Source organism: Hyperolius riggenbachi, chromosome 7 (assembly GCF_040937935.1).
Source record: "Hyperolius riggenbachi isolate aHypRig1 chromosome 7, aHypRig1.pri, whole genome shotgun sequence".
Lineage (NCBI taxonomy): Eukaryota > Metazoa > Chordata > Amphibia > Anura > Hyperoliidae > Hyperolius > Hyperolius riggenbachi.
This window is the reverse complement of record NC_090652.1, coordinates 275,999,880-276,019,646: the sequence shown is the minus strand read 5'-3', so window position 1 is coordinate 276,019,646 and position 19,767 is coordinate 275,999,880. Positions and strand designations below refer to the sequence as shown.

Below are 19,767 nucleotides of genomic sequence, written 5' to 3'. Positions count from 1 at the left end.
AAGGTACTCATTGGACTTTGGGCCCTTTAGCGCAGTTAGGGTGCAAAAAAGTGCCACACATGTGGTATCGCCGTACTCAGGAGAAGTAGTACAATGTGTTTTGGGGTGTATTTTTACACATACCCATGCTGGGTGGGAGAAATACCTCTGTAAATGGACAATTGTGTGTAAAAAAATCAAAAGATTGTCATTTACAGAGGTATTTCTCCCACCCAGCATGGGTATGTGTAAAAATACACCCCAAAACACATTATACTACTTCTCCCGAGTACGGCGATACCACATGTGTGGCACTTTTTTGCACCCTAACTGCACTAAGGGGCCCAAAGTGCAATGAGTACCTTTAGGATTTCACAGGTCATTTTTGTTTCAAGACTACTCCTCACGGTTTAGGGCCCCTAAAATGCCAGGGCAGTATAGGAACCCCACTAATGACCCCATTTTAGAAAGAAGACACCCCAAGGTATTCCGTTAGGAGTATGGTGAGTTCATAGAAGTTTTTATTTTTTTGTCACAAGTTAGCGGAAATTGATTTTAATAGTTTTTTTTCACAAAGTGTCATTTTCCGCTAACTTGTGACAAAAAATAAAATCTTCTATGAACTCACCATACTCCGTACGGAATACCTTTGGGTGTCTTCTTTCTAGAATGGGGTCATTTGTGGGGTTCCTATACTGCCCTGGCATTTTAGGGGCCCTAAACCGTGAGGAGTAGTCTTGAAACCAAATGTCGCAAAATGACCTGTGAAATCCTAAAGGTACTCATTGGACTTTGGGCCCCTTAGCGTACTTAGGGTGTAAAAAAGTGTCACACATGTGGTACCGCCGTACTCAGGAGAAGTAGTATAATGCGTTTTGGGGTGTATTTTTACACATACCCATGCTAAGTGGGAGAAATATCTCTGTAAATGACAATTGTTTGATTTTTTTACACACAATTGTCCATTTACATAGAAATTTCTCCCATCCAGCATGGGTATGTGTAAAAATACACCCCAAAACACATTATACTACTTTTCCTGAGTACAGCGGTACCACATGTGTGACAATTTTTTGCAGCCTAGGTGCGCTAAGGGGCCCAACGTCCTATTCACAGGTCATTTTGAAGCATTTGTTTTCTAGACTACTCCTCGCGGTTTAGGGCCCCTAAAATGCCAGGGCAGTATAGGAACCCCACAAGTGACCCCATTTTAGAAAGAAGACACCCCAAGGTATTCCGTTAGGTGTATGGCGAGTTCATAGAAGATTTTATTTTTTGTCACAAGTTAGTGAAAAATGACACTTTGTGAAAAAAAACCAATAAAAATTAATTTCCGCTAACTTTTGACAAAAATAAAATCTTCTATGAACTCGTCATACACCTAACAGAATACCTTGGGGTGTCTTTTTTTCTAAAATAGGGTCACTTGTGGGGTTCCTATACCGCCCTGGCATTTTACAGGCCCAAAACCGTGAGTAGTCTGGAAACCAAATGTCTCAAAATGACTGTTCAGGGGTATAAGCATCTGCAAATTTTGATGACAGGTGGTCTATGAGGGGGCGAATTTTGTGGAACCGGTCATAAGCAGGGTGGCCTTTTAGATGACAGGTTGTATTGGGCCTGATCTGATGGATAGGAGTGCTAGGGGGGTGACAGGAGGTGATTGATGGGTGTCTCAGGGGGTGGTTAGAGGGGAAAATAGATGCAATCAATGCACTGGGGAGGTGATCGGAAGGGGGTCTGAGGGGGATCTGAGGGATTGGCCGAGTGATCAGGAGCCCACACGGGGCAAATTGGGGCCTGATCTGATGGGTAGGTGTGCTAGGGGGTGACAGGAGGTGATTGATGGGTGTCTCAAGGTGTGATTAGAGGGGGGAATAGATGCAAGCAATGCACTGGCGAGGTGATCAGGGCTGGGGTCTGAGGGCATTCTGAGGGTGTGGGCGGGTGATTGAGTGCCCTAGGGGCAGATAGGGGTCTAATCTGATAGGTAGCAGTGACAGGGGGTGATTGATGGGTAATTAGTGGGTGTTTAGGGTAGAGAATAGATGGAAACACTGCGCTTGGGTGGTGATCTGATGTCGGATCTGCGGGCGATCTATTGGTGTGGGTAGGTGATCAGTTTGCCCGCAAGGGGCAGGTTAGGGGCTGATTGATGGGTGGCAGTGACAGCGGGTGATTGATGGGTGGAAGTGACAGGGGGTGATTGATGGGTGGCAGTGACAGGGGGTGATTGATGGGTGATTGATAGGTGATTGACAGGTAATCAGTGGGTTATTACAGGGGAGAACAGATGTAAATATTGCACTGGCGAATTGATAAGGGGGGGTCTGAGGGCAATCTGAGCGTGTAGGCGGGCGATTGGGTGCCCGCAAGGGGCAGATTAGGGTCTGATCTGATGGGTAACAGTGACAGGTGGTGATAGGGGGTGATTGATGGGTAATTAGTGGGTGTTTAGAGGAGAGAATAGATGTAAACGCTGCGCTTGGGTGGTGATCTGATGTCGGATCTGCGGGCGATCTATTGGTGTGGGTGGGTGATCAGATTGCCCGCAAGGGGCAGGTTAGGGGCTGATTGTTGGGTGGCAGTGACGGGGTGATTGATGGGTGATACGTGATTGGCAGGTGATTGACAGGTGGTCAGTGGGTTATTACAGGGAAGGACAGATGTAATTAATGCACTGGCGAATTGATAAGGGGGGGGTCTGAGGGCAATCTGAGCGTGTGGGCGGGTGATTGGGTGCCCGCAAGGGGCAGATTAGGGTCTGATCTGATAGGTAACAGTGACAGGTGGTGATAGGGGGTGATTGATGGGTGATTGATGGGTAATTAGTGGGTGTTTAGAGAAGATAACAGATGTAAACAATACATTTGGGAGGTAATCTGACGGCGGGTTTGCGGGCGATCTAATGGTGTGGGTGGGTGATCAGATTGCCCGCAAGGGGCAGGTTAGGGGCTGATTGATGGGTGGCAGTGACAGGGGGTGATTGATGGGTGATAGGTGATTGGCAGGTGATTGACAGGTGATCAGTGGGTTATTACAGGGAAGAACAGATGTAATTAATGCACTGGTGAATTGATAAGGGGGGGTCAGAGGGCAATCTGAGCGTGTGGGCGGGTGATTGGGTGCCCGCAAGGGGCAGATTAGGGTCTGATCTGATAGGTAAAAGTGACAGGTGGTGATAGGGGGTGATTGATGGGTGATTGATGGGTAATTAGTGTGTGTTTAGAGGAGAGAATAGATGTAAACAATGGATTTGGGAGGTGATCTGATGTCGGATCTGCGGGCGATCTATTGGTGTGGGGGGGTGATCAGATTGCCCGCAAGGGGCAGGTTAGGGGCTGGCTGATGGGTGGCAGTGACAGGGGGTGATTGACGGGTGATTGATGGGTGATTGACAGGTGATTGACAGGTGATTGACAGGTGATTGACAGGTGATCAGGGGGATAGATGCATACAGTAAACAGGGGGGGTGGTCTGGGGGGGGGTCTGGGGAGAATCTGAGGGGTGGGGGGTGATCAGGAGGGGGCAGGGAGCAGGGTGGGGGATAAAAAAAAAAATAGCGTTGACAGATAGTGACAGGGAGTGATTGATGGGTGATTAGGGGGGTGATTGGGTGCAAACAGGGGTCTGGGGGGTGGGCAGGGGGGGGTCTGATGGGTGCTGTGGGCGATCTGGGGCAGGGGGGGGGAAAAATCAGTGTGCTTGGTGCAGACTAGGGTGGCTGCAGCCTGCCCTGGTGGTCCCTCGGACACTGGGACCACCAGGGCAGGAGGCAGCCTGTATAATACACTTTGTAAACATTACAAAGTGTATTATACACTTTGTATGCGGCGATCGCGGGGTTAACATCCCGCCGGCGCTTCCGTATGGCCGGCGGGATGTTGCGGCGGGTGAGCGGCGCCAGGCGGAGGCGGAGGATCGCGTCACTGATGACGCGATCGCTCCGCCCATGCCCCTACAAGGACCGCCGCCAATTGTCAATACGGCGGTCCTTGCGGGGTGCACTTCCCGGCCGCCAATTGTACATACGGCGGTCGGGAAGTGGTTAAGTTACCGCCTCTGTAGTTATTTTCACATGCAGTTAATTAATAGCCTGCCTAGAACTCTGGAGTGATTTTAAAGAGAATCTGTAACGTCAAACGTCCCCTGGGGGGTACTCACCTCGGGTGGGGGAAGCCTCAGGATCCTAATGAGGCTTCCCACGCTGTCCTCCGTCCCTCAGGGGTCTCGCTGCAGCCCTCCATACAGCGGTGACGTCAATATTTACCTTCCCGGCTCCTGCGCAGGCGCCCTGACGGCTGTCGGCTCCAAAGTAGGCGGAAATACCCGATCGCCATCGGGTCTGCTCTACTGCGCAGGCGCAACTCTCCGGCGCCTGCGCAGTACAGCGGACCCGACTGAGATCGGGTATTTCCGTCTACTTCGGAGCCGAAAGCAGCCACAGCGCCCCCGCTGGATGGAGTCTGCAAAGGTAAATGTTGAATTGACAGTTGGGTCTGTCGGCGGCTGTTCGGAGGGTTGCAGCGAGACCCCCGTGGGACGCAGGACGGCATGGGAAGCCTCATTAGGATCCGGAGGCTTCCCCCACCCGAGGTGAGTACCCCCCAGGGTATGTTTTTGATGTTACAGTGTCTCTAAGGATTGAAGATTTAACTTAAAGGAGTTATCAGGGGAAAAATGAATAAAATAAGTGCTACTTACCGGGGGCTTCTTCCAGCCCCAAGCTCCCAGCATGTCCCTCGCCACAGCTCTCCCCGCAGCTCGCTCCCGGTCCCCGGCGATGACGTCAGGCCGACCTCCAGGTCGGCCTGTACTGCGCCGGCGCGAGCGGCACTGTCAATCACCGCCACGTGGGCCTGAGCAGACTGGGCAGGCGCAAAACTACTGCGCCTGCGCAGTCCGCTCCGGCCCACGTGGCAGTGATTGACAGCGCCACTCGCGCCGACCCCCGGTAAGTAGCACTTATTTTATTCATTTTCCCTGATAACTCCTTTAAAGACAGAAGAGTTAACCTTAGGTTTGCCTGAGGTAAAAGGTTTCCTGAATACTACATGCCTCATCACCATGGTGGTAACTATAGAAACATTATTAAAAGACAGGAGATAACCTTAGTGAATTGAGGCCAATATCAGCCATACAGAGCCCCCTGATGATCTTTATCATGGGAAAGGGGGTATCAGCTACTGCTTGGGATGAAGTTCAATTCTTGGTTACGGTTTCTCTTTAAAAATCAAGCAGGGTGAAGAGGTAAAAATATTGCCGCTTCCTGAATTATAATCGTGGAGAAATTTCAAATCAAGCCACTGTCACATAATGGATATCCCCTTTTGTGGCAAGAAGCATACAGAACGTCTCAAACCACTTTCATAAGCTAGCCATAAACACGTCCATAGGATTCCGATCTGGCAATCAACTCTAGAGCAGCAACTGATTTACCAACTAGAATAGATTTTAGGTCAAAATCCTCCTCATTCGTTCTCCTATGGCCAGGAGAATTCTGTGCTAGTACAGTTTGTGAAAATTGCAACTGCGCATGCGCCAGATGCTCCGACCATGGGAGGATGATCGAAGGACGCGTGGCCCGAGCCGCACATGCGCAGTAGCCCACAACTGGCTCAGTCGGACAGCTTTTCAGAGGAGCACAGCTCCTGAATGGAGAAGAGCAGAGTGACAGCGAGGGGCCAGAAGGATTAAAGTGGGCTGGAAGAAGAAGCCCCAAGCAAGTTACACTAGGCACATTACTTTCACTTCAGGTACCCTTCAAAAATTGATAAGTGCATGTCCACCTTTAGGCTGCTTTCACAGTGGGACGTTACAGGCGCACGTTAGAGCAGCCTATAACGCAGCCCACCGCACAGTAATGAAAAATCAATGGGGCTGTTCACAGTGCCCAAATTGCGTTACATTGTAACGCTGCGTCACAAGACAACGTATTGCATGCAGTACTTTAGATGCGGCTGAGCCGCGTTAGACTGCTTGCACATGCTCAGTAATGTTGTGGAGGAGCGGAGAGCGGCCAGGCACATGGCTAATTAATATGCACTGCACGTTGTGACGTGCAGTGTTTACTTCCTGGAGCTGCCGCTCTGTGCGGCGATTGGCCGGCGGGACCACGTGATGCCGCATGCGCACAAGAGTACGCATCACGGACGCCAGAGTGAGCTGCACAACGCAGCTCACTCTGACGTCCAGATCCAGCACCACCAGGCGTTGCGTTAGGGGGACGTTATGCGACCTTAACACCCCCTCTAACGCAACGTCCTGGTGTGAAATTAGCCTTAAGGACATCCGAGGTGAAAATAAACTGATGAAAAAAAAAAATAGTATCTACCCTCCTCCTAAAAATGACTGTTAGATATCCCACAGTTTTATTTTATATTTAATTTTTTTTAAAAGTTTTTACTGTTTCATCGTCTCTGCTCAATCACACCTTCATTAACCATTTCAGCCCGCGGGGATTTTTCACTTTATGCATCAGAGCAATTTTCAACTCCCATTCATTCGCTAATAACGTTATCACTACTTATCACAATTTATTGCTCTATATCTTGTTTTTTTCCGCCACTAATTAGGCTTTCTTTGGGTGGTACATTTTGCCAAGAATTATTTTTTTATAAATGCATTTTAACAGGATAAGAAAAAGAATCATTATTTCTCAGTTTTCAGCCATTATAGCTTTAACATAATCCACGTTACCATAATTAAAACCTATTTATTTTATTTGCCCGTCTCGGTTATGACACCATTTACATTTTGTCCCTATCACAATGTATGGCGACAATATTTTATTTGGAAATAAAGGTACATTTTTTTCCGTTTCGCGTCCATCACTATGTACAAGCTTAGGCCCGGTTCACATTAGCGGTGGCTATCCGGAATAGCCGTGCCGGAGCCGCACCGCATGCTGGCCGGACGAAACGGACGCACGGCATAGCAATGTTAAGTCTATGCCAGGGTTCACATGTGTCCGTTTCGTCCGGACCGGAGCCGGACCGGATCCGGACTCCGGTGTCCGTTCCAACATGCGCTATTTTTTGGTCCGGCTCCTCCGGCAGCCGTATCCGGGGCGGAGCCGGACTGCACCATCCGGCCAATGGAAACCAATGAGAACCGGAGAGCGCACAACACACTGGCAAAAAATCCGGATGTTCTACCCCACTTCCTATGCGGATTTTTGCGGCGATATTGGCTGGGGACACATGGGCAAGCATTTTGGAGTGGAGCAGCACAGCTGGATCCGGATCCGGAGATGTTGGCAGCATGTCGGAGGTGGAGGTGAGTGCTAAACAGCAGAGGGCCTGATTCCACAGGTCCCCCTTCTGCTGACCTCCCAGACCCCCAAATTTTTTTTTTTTTTTTTTATACAGGTTGTACTCTTTAAGAATCCGGATCCGGACCGCAACCGTGTTCATACCGCACGGAAACCGTATGCAACCGGACCGGATCCGGACAGGAACCGTACGGTTCAGGTCCGATCCGGCTCCGGTGCGGTCCGGACATCCGGTGCGGTTTTTGCAAAACCGCAAGTGTGAACCGGCCCTTATAATTTTAAAAATTTTTTCGTAGTTTACCCCCTTCACATGCATATTTAAAAAGTTCAGACCCTTAGGTAACTATTTATGTCTTTTTTTTTCTTTTGTCTTTTTATTTTCCATTAAAAATTTTGGTTGGGTAATATTTTGGTGTGGGAAATAAACAGTTAATGTTTAATGTTATTATATGTAAAAAATATGTAGATGTAGTTTTACTATTTGAGGTTTTTTCCCCCTCCTTGTGCTTCTCGCTAACCGGAAGCACAAGGAGGACGCAGAAAATGTTATGTGCAGAAAGACTGAAGCCTCTTGTAAGAGCGCTTCGGTTTTTCTGCTGGGGACATGGATCGGTGATCGGGAACCATGTTCCCGTTCACTGATCCCACGGCTACTGGGAGACAGCACGGGCGAGCGCCGAAGCGCGGCACCGCAGCAGAGCAGCCGCCCGGACGTGAGCTTCACGTCCGGGTGGCAGAAATTGTTAAAGTATGCCAGAGCTCAAATCAATGAACTACTGACCCTTCTTATCTCTTTCCTGCGCTCAAAAGCCATTTACTGCCAGGAAAGTGTTTTATGGCTGTAATACCTTATCAGTGAGGGCTGATCTATCGACTGACCCAGTCCCGACCTGGACAGAAACTGTCACCAGCATACCTGATTTTTAATTTTTTTCAAGCATAGAAAGAAAAAAATGGAACAAAGCCTAGTTATTTGTGTGATTGGCACTGTATATACACATGTCCATCTCGTCATATCACACATCACCTCGGTTGTCCTTTAAAATGAACCAAACAGCATTTTAAGCACCCAGGGTATCTCAATAGCACATAAAATATGCATACTAACAAAATGACTCATTACTAAAAAAAAGTCATTTCAAATGTTTGATAGAGGCTTTTATTGCCCTACTTCAGTGGCCTACCATCCACAGAAAGAGCAGGCAGATAAGGACTGCTGTAATTAGCAGTAGCAATGAGCAAACAAACGCTTTCATCAGTGAGGGGGTGGGGAAATAGGACACTGTGCTTCAAACAATTTATAGGAGTCACACTTGATTACATTCACACCTTCCCCTGGACAAATAAGGGCAAAGAGACAGGAAGGGGAAAATGGCAGCTCCTACAGCTAATAGAAAGCAGGACAAAGTTCAGGGGGGAAAAAAAAAGCACACTTCACCCGAGCTAAGCTACCTGAGGGAAGCATACAAGTACATTCAGGCTGAATTCACATATCTCTGTGCATTTTTATGTCTTAGGCCTCTTTCACAGTGGGACATTAAAGTCGCACGTTAAAACAACATTTAACGCAGAATAACTCACTGCAATGAAAAACAATGCCCCATTCGCAGTGCACACGCTGCGTTGGTGACTAACGCTGCACGTTAAGTGAAAGTGCTGCATACAGTGCGTTATACACGTTATTAGCTGCGTAGGACTGTTTGCACATGCTCAGTAATGACTTGTAAACATACTTTTCATTGCCTGTATGCGCTACTGTATGTGACCGTAACGGGGGTTGCGACTTTTTGGGGGCATTGCGTTGTAATTTGCGTTGCGACTTCAAAACGCAACGTCCTACTGTGAAAGAGGCCTAATTTGTTGGGAAACATTTATTCCGATTTATCTGATTCCTGATTTACAAAGCTTTTCTGTTAAATTATCTCACCTTATTTATTAACTCACAATTTATCTCTCCTTAACCACTTAAGGACCTATTGGCGGCGGCTGGTCTTTCCTTTGTTTCCATGGAAACGGGCGCTTGTTGGAGCGGCCTTTCCATGTCAGTTCACGGAGGGAGTCTCTGAACAGCCTGCGAGCCTCCGATCGCGGCTCGCAGGCTAAATGTAAACACCCGGGGAAGTAATTCCCGGTGTTTACATCATACGGTGCTGCTCTCACAGTAGCGCCGTAAAGGAGATCGGCGATCCATGACCTCTGATTGGCCAGGGATCGCCGCCATCTGATAGGCTGAAGCCTATCAGAGGCGGTACAGGTCTGATCGCCCTGCCTGTTATCTGATCTGTGCTGCGGGCTGGAGAGCCCACGCAGCACAGATCATGAAAATGTCAGCCGGTCCTTAAGTGGTTAAATGACTTAACTCATGATTTACCTCTCCTTATCTAAGTTAACTCATGGTGTAGCTCTCCTTATTTGACGTAATGCTAGGTACCCAACATACAATTTTCTGGCAGATTTACCTGCCAGATCGATTATTTCCAACATGTCCAATCTGAAATTAGATTTTTCGATTTTCTGATCTTTTTTTAATTGCTTTTTCGATCGATTTTTGATAAGTTGTATGAAAATCGATTGAAAAACGATAAAAAAAAAAATCGGAACAATCTAAGAAATTCAATTTGGAATTTGGAAATTCAGATCGCACCTGTTGTAAATAACCGATCTGGCAGATAAATCTGCAAGAAAATTGTATGGTATGTACCTAGCTTAACTCATGGTTTATCTCTCCTTATCTATTTATGTCATGAATTCTCTCTCCTTAAGGTACTTATAGACCTGACAATTATGGACAGATTCGACAAAGAGACAAATTAATCTAATCTAATCTGATTAGAGATAAAATGTGTCTCTTTGTTGATTCTGCCCATATACTACAGGCCAATTCCCGTCCGATTTCAGCATGAAATCTTCAGGGAATCGGCTGAGTCCGCACCGCCGCTGCCCCCAATGTATAATGTGCCCGGTGTGTGCATTTATCCGTTACAGCCTCCGCAAGGTGTCGGTAATCCTCCAGGCGGCTCTTCGTACACGCCACTGGCGCATAGCGTCTGAAGTCAGACGCAATGCGCCTACGTCAGACACTATGCGCCAGTAGGGGGTACTGTGAGCCGCCCGGAGGTGAGACATCGCGCGGAGGCTGCTACAGGACAGGTAACGTATAAATGCACACACCGGACACATTTATACATTGCGATGGTAGCGGCGAGTTTCGTCTTGTTGCTCATTCTGGAAATCGCCCTGTACCGCCGCACACCCAACGAACCAACTTTGCCCCGACATCTTGCGGCATGCGCGATAGACAAAGCGACCAATTTCCGCCCTGAAATTGGTCACTTTATCGGTCAGGCATGCACTTGGCGGCTCCAATTTTCATCGGATGGGATTATAATAATCGAATCGGATGGCCAATTGGCCGCCAAGTCGCCTGATGTATGGCCACCTTTAATTGTTTATCTCATGCATAAGTAACCTTTGTGAATCAACCCTCAAGTTAGGAAAGAGAATTCTGATTGCAGACTCACGTGAATTCAGAAATTGTAGGTACGTGTTAGCGCACAAACAGCAGCACATTATGATTTAAATGTGTCATTCTCTATAATAATCTCTGCAAGATGAAATGCCTGAGTCACACACAGAGGTTATGAAAGAAAACAGTGCTGTAACACCACAGAAAGTCACAAAGAACATTATTGTATGAGGGGAAGTTCTCAAAGAAGTGACTCAATATGGCACCCAATATAATTCACTCTACAAACGTGCTTTCATTAATGTTCAACAAGAGGTATGAGTCAGATAGCCCATGTACCCAGAGAATTGTCTGACTTCTGAGTCACGGGGACAGCAAATGAAACAAACCATGACATTGAATGAAGCCAATTAAGTCACTGCTTTCCACTGATGTTTAAAATTCATTGGATGGCTTAGTAAACAAAGTTAACCACTTGCGTACCAGCAGTCTCTAGAGACTGCTTGTACCTTAAAAAGAGGCTTACCATCGAATTGCTGCACATACCCGCCACTCACCCATCGCCACAGGCCCCTCAATCTGCCGTCGCTATGACGGCAGAGCTTAGTGAGCCTGTCAGGAGCTGATTCATTGGCTCCTGATCCTGTCATCAATGTGAGCCAATGGGATTGGCCCACAAGGATCATGGGGTCAGAAGCCAACAAAATCGGCTCCTGACCGGCTCACAGAGCTCTGCCGTCATAGCGAGGAAGGGATCCGCGACATATAAAACCAAGTATATATGGCAGAAATACATATCCACAACGTGTATGCTGAGTGGATTTTAAAGAGACTCTGAAGCGAGAATAAATCTCGCTTCAGAGCTCATAGTTAGCAGGGGCACGTGTGCCCCTGCTAAACCGCCGCATACGCGCCGCTAAACGGGGGTCCCTTCACCCCCAAACCCCCCACTGCGACACTTGGTCGCAGGCTTGGTCGCTCCTGGAGGCAGGGCTAACGGCTGCAGCCCTGCCTCCATTCGCGTCTATCTGCCGCGCATCGCCGCCTCTCCCCCGCCCCTCTCAGTGAAGGAAGACTGAGAGGGGCGGGGGAGAGGCGGAGATACGCGCTGACAGACGCGTGTGGGGCAGGGCTGCGGCGGTTAGCCCTGCCCCAACCAGGAAGCGCTCCCCCGCATTACGGAGGGGATTTGGGGGGGGACAGGGACCCTCGTTAAGTCGCGGGATAGCGGCGGTTTAGCAGGAGCACACGTGCCCCTGCTATATATGAGGTCTGAAGCGAGATTTATTCTCGCTTCAGACTCTCTTTAAGCCTGGTACACACCATGCAATTTCCCGTCAGATAGACGGGTCGAATAGATCATTTCTGAAAGGTCTGATCTGATTTCCAATCGTTTTTCTGATCGATTTGCATAAAAGTGATCAGAAAATCGATCGAAAATCCGATCGGATCTGTCGGAAATGATCTATAGACTCATCTATCTGATGGGAAATTGCATGGTATGTACCAGGCATAACTAAAACTAGTTGAAATCTACATTACTTGCAGCTTTTAGGCCTGGTGCACACCAAAGGAGTTTTTCTGAGCGTTTTGAGTTTTTGAAACCTCCTGTTAATGTTATCCTATGTGTCTATGCACACTGGAGTGATGAGGTTTTGTAAAAAAAAAAAAAACCATAGCATTACATTGGGAAGAGCTTTTGAAAGCTCTAGCGTTTGGGGAGCTTTTCTGGTGTGTCTCAGCCCTAACTTATATTTAAATTGGTCACCGATATGCAGTCTGGGCTCATGCAAATATCATGCAAATGTTTACAGCTTAGAAATAAACCAATAAAATGCAGCAACATCTTAATGGTCCATTTCTAAGCAGTGTAATTCAGCATGAATCCAATATCAGAAGCTGGCATTAAAGTGCAGACATTAGACGCCAAGGCAGGTTATGTTGCAGTGCAATTGAAACACGTTCACCAGCTATGAAGAATCCATAATCCTACCGATAATAAGGAGCAGAGAGATAGGTACTGATCTACCAATATGCGGTTTATCCAGCTACCAGTTACAGCACCACAAGGAAGAGGTCAAAGGAATGCTTCAGCCCGACAACCGTTTCGCAGGTTCCCCCTCTTTGTCAGAGGACAATGAAAAAAAGGGTATTGGTCTCCTCCTCGCTGTTCCAGCCCTGAGACCCCCAAAAGCCCGTCAGCAAAGCTCGCCCACGCCTGCTCACTAGCATGAAGCCAAGCAGGCACAGCTTTTTCCACCAAGCGACAGCTCCGTGGTACTGCGCAGGCGCAAGGCACATGTGCAGTGGGGGCGAGCTTCATGGAACTTCAGCAGTACTAGCGCTGGAACAGTGGCGGATCCAGAGGCTTCCCTTTCCTGAGGTGATTACAGTATATTCTGACGTATATAGGACTACTTTTTAACCCAGGAAAATCTTCTCAAACGTCGGGGGTCGTCTTATACGCCGGGTGTCGTCTTATAGGGTGGGTGCTGAAACTTCCGAGCCTGACTGGAGAATCTGCGGTTGCCACATACGGTGGGGGGAGCTCAAAAACGTAACCACCATATGTGGCGACCGTACGAAAGCAGCAAGGGTGGTGCTGTACAAGTATGGTAGAAGAAAATCCACTCACCTGGATTCCTGGTGACTTAACGCGGACCCGATGACGAGGTGAGGGGGCACCTCACTGGGAAGGCTTTGTATACAACAACCAGCCAATCGCCGGTAAGGTACATCGCTTGCCGTGATTGGTTGGTTGTTGTATACTGGGTACCACATACAGTACAGCACCAGTATCTGTACCTGTTTGTAATACAAGGGTAACCTGAGGTATACTAATATATACTAGTACACTTTGGGTACTTTAGGTAGTCCCTCATGCTATACAGAAGTGGATAGACTGCATAATCAAGAATATATCATTGATGGACACAATTGAGACATATATTACCTAAGTGACCTTGGTGCTACTCCTATCAGCAGTTTCCAGTCACATCATGTTGATGCAACAAGGTGTTGAAATACCTTTCATAATGTATACTGTCATTCCTCCCGAGCTATGAAATAGTAACTCTGTTCTTAAAGCTATATGACCTCTTTAGGCCATTAAAGTGTAACTGTTGGGCATAAAATCAAAACTCAATTCTTTATTTTTATCTGGTAAACAAGTAATAAGGATGCTAACCAGGCAATCCAAAGGTTAAAAATCACTCTTTTCTTGTCCATAAACATTCCCCAGTTTCTGTGGCTCTTATTTGGTACATCTGCCGCACAAGGGAAGTTGCAGGGCATGCTGGGATGTGTTTTTTTTTTTGCTTCTTTATTTCTCCACAGACTTAACTAATGCAGCCTGATTGGCTGAAGCCTAAAGTCTATCTAAAAAAGTCCATAAACTTTTAACAGAGTCCTTTTTTACTTATCCATAGGGTACTCTCTAGGAGGGGGGCTCAGGAGTTACTACTGTAGTTAAAGTGGATTTGAACTCTTGCACAGGACAGAAGGAAAACATGGAGAAATGCACCCTGTATGTATTTAGAGAGTTTAGCCTGTCTAATTCCCCCTCATCTGTGACTAATCATAACTGTAATTTGATCTCATGAGCTGTGTCTTCTCAGGAATATCCTCCGCCAGTGCAGAGCATCTAATTTGTAAAGCTCTGCAATGGTTGCAACAGCAATGCAATGCCACACATCCATCAAAACCTGTGCAGTGTATACTAAGCCTTAAAGGACAACTGAAGTAGGAGGGATATGGACGCCGCCATATTTGTTTCCTTTTAAACAATACCAGTTGCCTGGCTGTCCTGCTAATCCTCTGCCTCTAATACTTTTAGTCATAGCCCCTGAACAAGCATGCAGCATATGAGGTGTTTCTGACATTAATGTCAGATCTGACAAGATTAGATGCATGCTTGTTACTGGTGTTGCTCAGATATGCTGCAGCCAAATAGGCCAGCAGGGCTGCCAAGCAACCAGTATTGTGTAAAAGGAAATAAATATGGCAGCCTCCACGTCCTCACTTCAGTTGTCCTTTAAGCCACATACACACGTACGCCATGGCACCAGAGAGGAGTCGGTACTCGATCTCTCTTGGGACAGTGCAGGGCCGAGGCTGTACAGATGTGCTGCTAGCCTCTAGGCTAGCTACGCATTCTGTTGCTATGCGGTGGCAGGAATGACAACACAAGACGCATAACATTTTTATCGCGCTTATCTCCCGGCGGACTCAAAGCTCCAGAGCTGCAGCCATTAGGACGTGCTCCATAGGCAGTAGCAGTGTTAGGGAGTCTTGCCCAAGGTCTCCTCACTGAATAGGTGCTGGTTTACTGAACAGGAATAGCCAAGATTTGAACCTTGGTCTCCTGTATCAGAGGTAGAGCCCTTAAAGGGAACCTTAACTGAGAGGGATATGGATGTTTCCTTTTAAACAATACCAGTTTCCTGGCAGTCCTGCTGATCTCTTTGGCTGTAGTAGTGGCTGAATCACACACCTGAAACAAGCATGCAGCTAATCCAGTCTGACTTCAGTCAGAGCACCTGATCTGTATGCTTGTTCAGGGGCTGTGGCTAAAAGTATTAGAGACACAGGATCAGCAGGAGAGCCAGGCAACTGGTATTATTTTAAAGGGGTTCTCCGGTGTCTTTTAAAAAGCTAAAACTGCCACTTACCTGGGGCTTCTATCGGCCCCCTGCAGCTGTAATGCCCCGCGCCGTCCTCCTTTCCTTGCCACTGGTGCAATGATTTGTCTATCTAGACGAATAGAACTGCGGCTGCGCGGCCATGGCCACGTGCATGCTCGCTCCCGCATGCGTCATCTGGAGCTTAGTGCGCAGGCACAGTACAATACAGTGCCGTAAGCTCCCAATGACTGCCGCGCAGCCGCAGTTCTATTCGTCTAGTTAGACGAATAATTACACTCGTGCTGGCGGCGGGGAACAGAGCATCGGAGGAGGATAACGAGAGACATTACAGCTGCAGGAGGCCGATAGAAGCCCCAGGTAATTGGCAGTTTTAGCTTTTTAAAAGACACCGGAGAACTCCTTTAAAAGGAAAAATCCATATCCTTCTCAGTTTAGGTTCCCTTTAAAGATACACTGTAGTGAAAAAAAAAATATGATATAATGATTTGTATGTGTAGTACAGCTAAAAAATAAAACATTAGGAGCAGAGACATCAGTCTAATATTGTTTCCAGTACAGGAAGAGTTAAACGCCAGTTATCTGTGCAAAAGAGCCATTGAGCTCCACAACAACAAGTTGCAGAGAGCTCTGTCTTCTGAAGCTTATTATCTCAAGTGTCTCTAACTGTATTGTTTTTTTTCCAGCAGAGGACAGTTCAAAAGTTCACTATCCTGCTCTGTAAAATCATTTAGAATGCTTATTATTATAATAATACGTATCTGACTGCCCCCCAGTGTGTTCTTGGTAGGGATGACATAAAACTGGATTTCTTTAGTTCCTGGAGGTCTAGTTTTAAAGCATACCTGAAGTGATATGTGACATGAGATAAACGTGAGTACATATAGCAACTATCCAACAATGCCAGTGATCCTTTTTTAATTGCAAGAGTTAATAAACCAGTGCTTTATCTGTACAGCAGCTCTCCTGAAAAGTGAATAGAAGTTAAACTTGTATCTGGCTGTGCAAACACTACTGACAGCAGGGTAGTGATGAAAAGTTCAAAAGGTCGTTATTTCTCTTTGTAGGAGCTGAGTGAACTTTGTCACACTGACATGGCTGCACTTCAGACTTTGCATTTCAACCCTTAAATTGAAAATAAGAAACTGAAACTCTGGGAAAGTTATTTTTACCATTACAACTATACATACAATGATCTCATATTTTTAAAAGTGGGCAAATTATAGGATAGACTAGCTAAAATCGGAAAACAAAAGCAGTTACACTACAGAAGGAACGATGGGGAGATCTGGCATTGAGACACAAGATTTGTATTCCACACCTCAAAAGAGTGCGCATCTCACCGCAAAGGAAGTCAAAGACACCGTTTATGAATTTTTGAAATAAAACTTTAAAACTCATCCTTCACTTTAGACAGAAATAAAAAAACATACACATGCCTTTCAGTCAGTTTGTGTCTGAATCTAAAGGTGCCCATAAATCTACAGATTTTTCAGCCTGATCGACCATCCAATTCAAAATCGGTGCTGCAACATACAGTAGCTGCCTGAACACTGTTAACATTAACACAGTTACATTAACTTTTATATGAACTAGGGCTTCTTTTTGGAGTAAGGCTTATAATCTTAGCATACCCTAAAAAAATCATGCTAGAGCTTATTGTTGGTTGGGGAAACGGTACACACATCCCATACTGATTGGCCAGTTTTACCACTTTCATGTAGTATAAAAGCTTACCTACACAATCTATAGTATTCCAAGGGTGCACAGTGTTCTCCCCAGGCTCTTTTAGCCGGGTGCTTCACCCGGCTAGATTTGGTGACCACCCGGTTGTCATCGGCTCACCTCTTCACCTCCTCGTATGCTGCAAGCAGAGTTGCCCTGCATTTTCAGCTCGTTCCAACCGGCTACCTTTTCATGCCTACTATTTCATCCCCCCCCCCCCGGCTGGAAAAAAATTCTGGGGAGAACACTGGGTGCACAACGCATGGGTTAATTTGACCAAGAGACAGATCTCTTTCCTATAGAATCGGATTGGAGATTTGTTGGTTGTTCATACATCACAGGCTGATTCATAATCGATTTCAGCATCGTTCGGGAACTGACCTCGTGATGCCCCCTCTGTCACGGCCCCCCTAATGTAAGTGCCTTACTGCCTGTGCATTAATACAGTTTACCTGTTCGCTGTGGTACCTATCCATCCTCTGCATTGCTGCCCCATGTGGCTATCGACATATAGCACTAAGGGCATGTATATAATATCATAGCCGCGAGTTAGGCGCTAATGTGTAAGGGCGGTGTAGCAGACAGGTAAAGTATAAATGCAAGGGCGGGGGGCATATTTACATTAGGTGGGACATTTGGCCAGGGGTTATGTCATATTCGTCCCGATATCCCACACAGTGACCGGCCATGCACATGATTGACCACATCAGCCCAAAATTTCACACAGCCCGAAATTGGTCGTATCCTCTATCAGCATGCTTGTTACAGCACCGATTTGATAATAATTATCAAATAGGATGGTCAATTGGCTGCCAAATCACTAGATATATGGCCATCTAATGTCTGTGGGCCCTCATATTACATAGAGTTGGTAAAATTGGTCAATGATTTCCCAGTCAAAATGGGATGTGTGTATGCTCCTTTACATTTGTAAAAAAAAAAATTCAAGGGCCAGTCCCTGACAGCCTGAGACATTTCCAGGAAGAGGCAAATCCTGGGACTATGCTTGACCAGGGCCAGCCAGCCAAGCTGGGCTACAGGGGGTTACCAGCCTCCCTCCACACTCACCCACATCCTGATCGAACGCTTTGGAGCTGAAAAGCGGCATAGTGACTGGAATCGGCCGATCAGCCCTCCTGTCACTCTCTTCCTTGTCCGGCTTCTCCCCCGTCACAACAAGCAACAGCAACAGTGACTTCCCAGGGCTGCCCGCATCCCGCCTGACTCCAACATCCACTACACCCGGCCGCGCCGTGCCCCAGCGCTCCCCCGTTTCCCTCAGCAAGTCGTGCTGAAACGATTTTACTACAGCAGGAACAATTCAGAGGCGTCTGGCGCACTTGTCTTTTAACATTTATGTGAGGCACTGGTTTAGACGGCTTAAATTCCTGTCCTAGGGTTCCTGAGGCCCTCGGAAGAAGGAAGGGCAGAGGGGTGTAATGACAGATAATGCAGCTGCGCAGATCGTGCAGCTCTGTTACTAATGCGCATGAAACTTGCGTGTCACGTCACGTCGTCCTCCATCGCTGTAGCGTCTACAGGCCTCTTATATTTTTGTGCTGCTCCAGCGCCTATACCCCGCCTCTCGCCGTCGCCCTTCTGTTTTACAGGCCAGCCTGAACTCCGCCTCTCGCCTCTCTAAGGCCCCGTTCACACTTGCGGTTGTCTGCCAAACGGACCGGATGACTTGACCGGATCCGGACCGGATCCGGATCGAAACCGTACGGTTCTGATCCGGTCCGGATCCGGTCAGGTTGCATCAGGTGTTCATCAGGATGCGATCCGGATCCGTTTGGCAAAACCTACGTAAAAAACAAAAAAAATGTTGGGGTCTGGGAGGTCAGCAGAAGGGGGACCTGTGGAATCAGGCCCTCTGCTGTTTAGCACTCACCTCCACCTCCGACATGCTGCCAACATCCTGCCAACATCTCCAGCTCGTGCTGCTCCACTCCAAAATGCTTGCCCATGTGTCCCCATCCAATATCGCCGCAACAATCCGCATAGGAAGTGGAGTAGAACATCCGGATTTTCAGCCAGTGTGTTGTGCGCTATCCGGTTCCCATTGCTTTGCATTGGCCGGATGGTGCAGTCCGGCTCCGCCCCGGATACGGCTGCCGGAGGAGCCGGACCAAAAAATAGCGCATGTTGGAACGGACGCCGGAGTCCGGATCCGGTCCGGCTCCGGTCCGGACGAAACGGACGCATGTGAACGGCGGCATAGACTTTCATTGCTATGCCGTGCGTCTGTTTCGTCCGGTCCGCATGCGGTGCGGCTCCGGCACGGCGATTCCGGATAGCCACCGCTAATGTGAACCGGGCCTAATTCACTGCGATTTTTCAAGTAAAAAGTGGTTTAAGTATATTGTATGCTTATATTTACTATATTATAATCGAATTGGATGAAAATTGGTGCTGCCAAGTGCATGCCTGATTGACAAAGCGACCAATTTCAGGACGGAAATTGGTCGCATGTCCCAAAATTGGTCGCATGGTCAATCGCTCATGCCGCAAGATGTCGGGCCGAATTTAGTTGGTCGGATGTGCAGTGGTAAGGCGGATGATTTCGGAACGAGTGACGAGACGACAAAACCCCCGCCGCAATGTATAAATGTGCCTCTCCGTGCATTTATACATTACCTGTCCTGTAGCAGCCTCCGCGCGATGTCTTACCTCCGGCTCCGGGC

General features: G+C 47.5%; 1 protein-coding gene across 1 annotated transcript in view; it reads right to left on the bottom strand.

Moving 5' to 3' along the window:
* The window catches only part of STAM2 (signal transducing adaptor molecule 2), a 64,957-nt gene extending 46,675 nt beyond the window's left edge, over positions 1 to 18,282 (bottom strand). The window contains exon 1 of the mRNA XM_068245788.1: positions 18,152 to 18,282. Within this exon, the coding sequence (XP_068101889.1) occupies positions 18,152 to 18,191 (40 nt within the window). The 5' untranslated portion in view covers positions 18,192 to 18,282. The remainder of the gene's footprint in view (positions 1 to 18,151) is intronic.
* Positions 18,283 to 19,767: the final 1,485 nt, after the last annotated feature.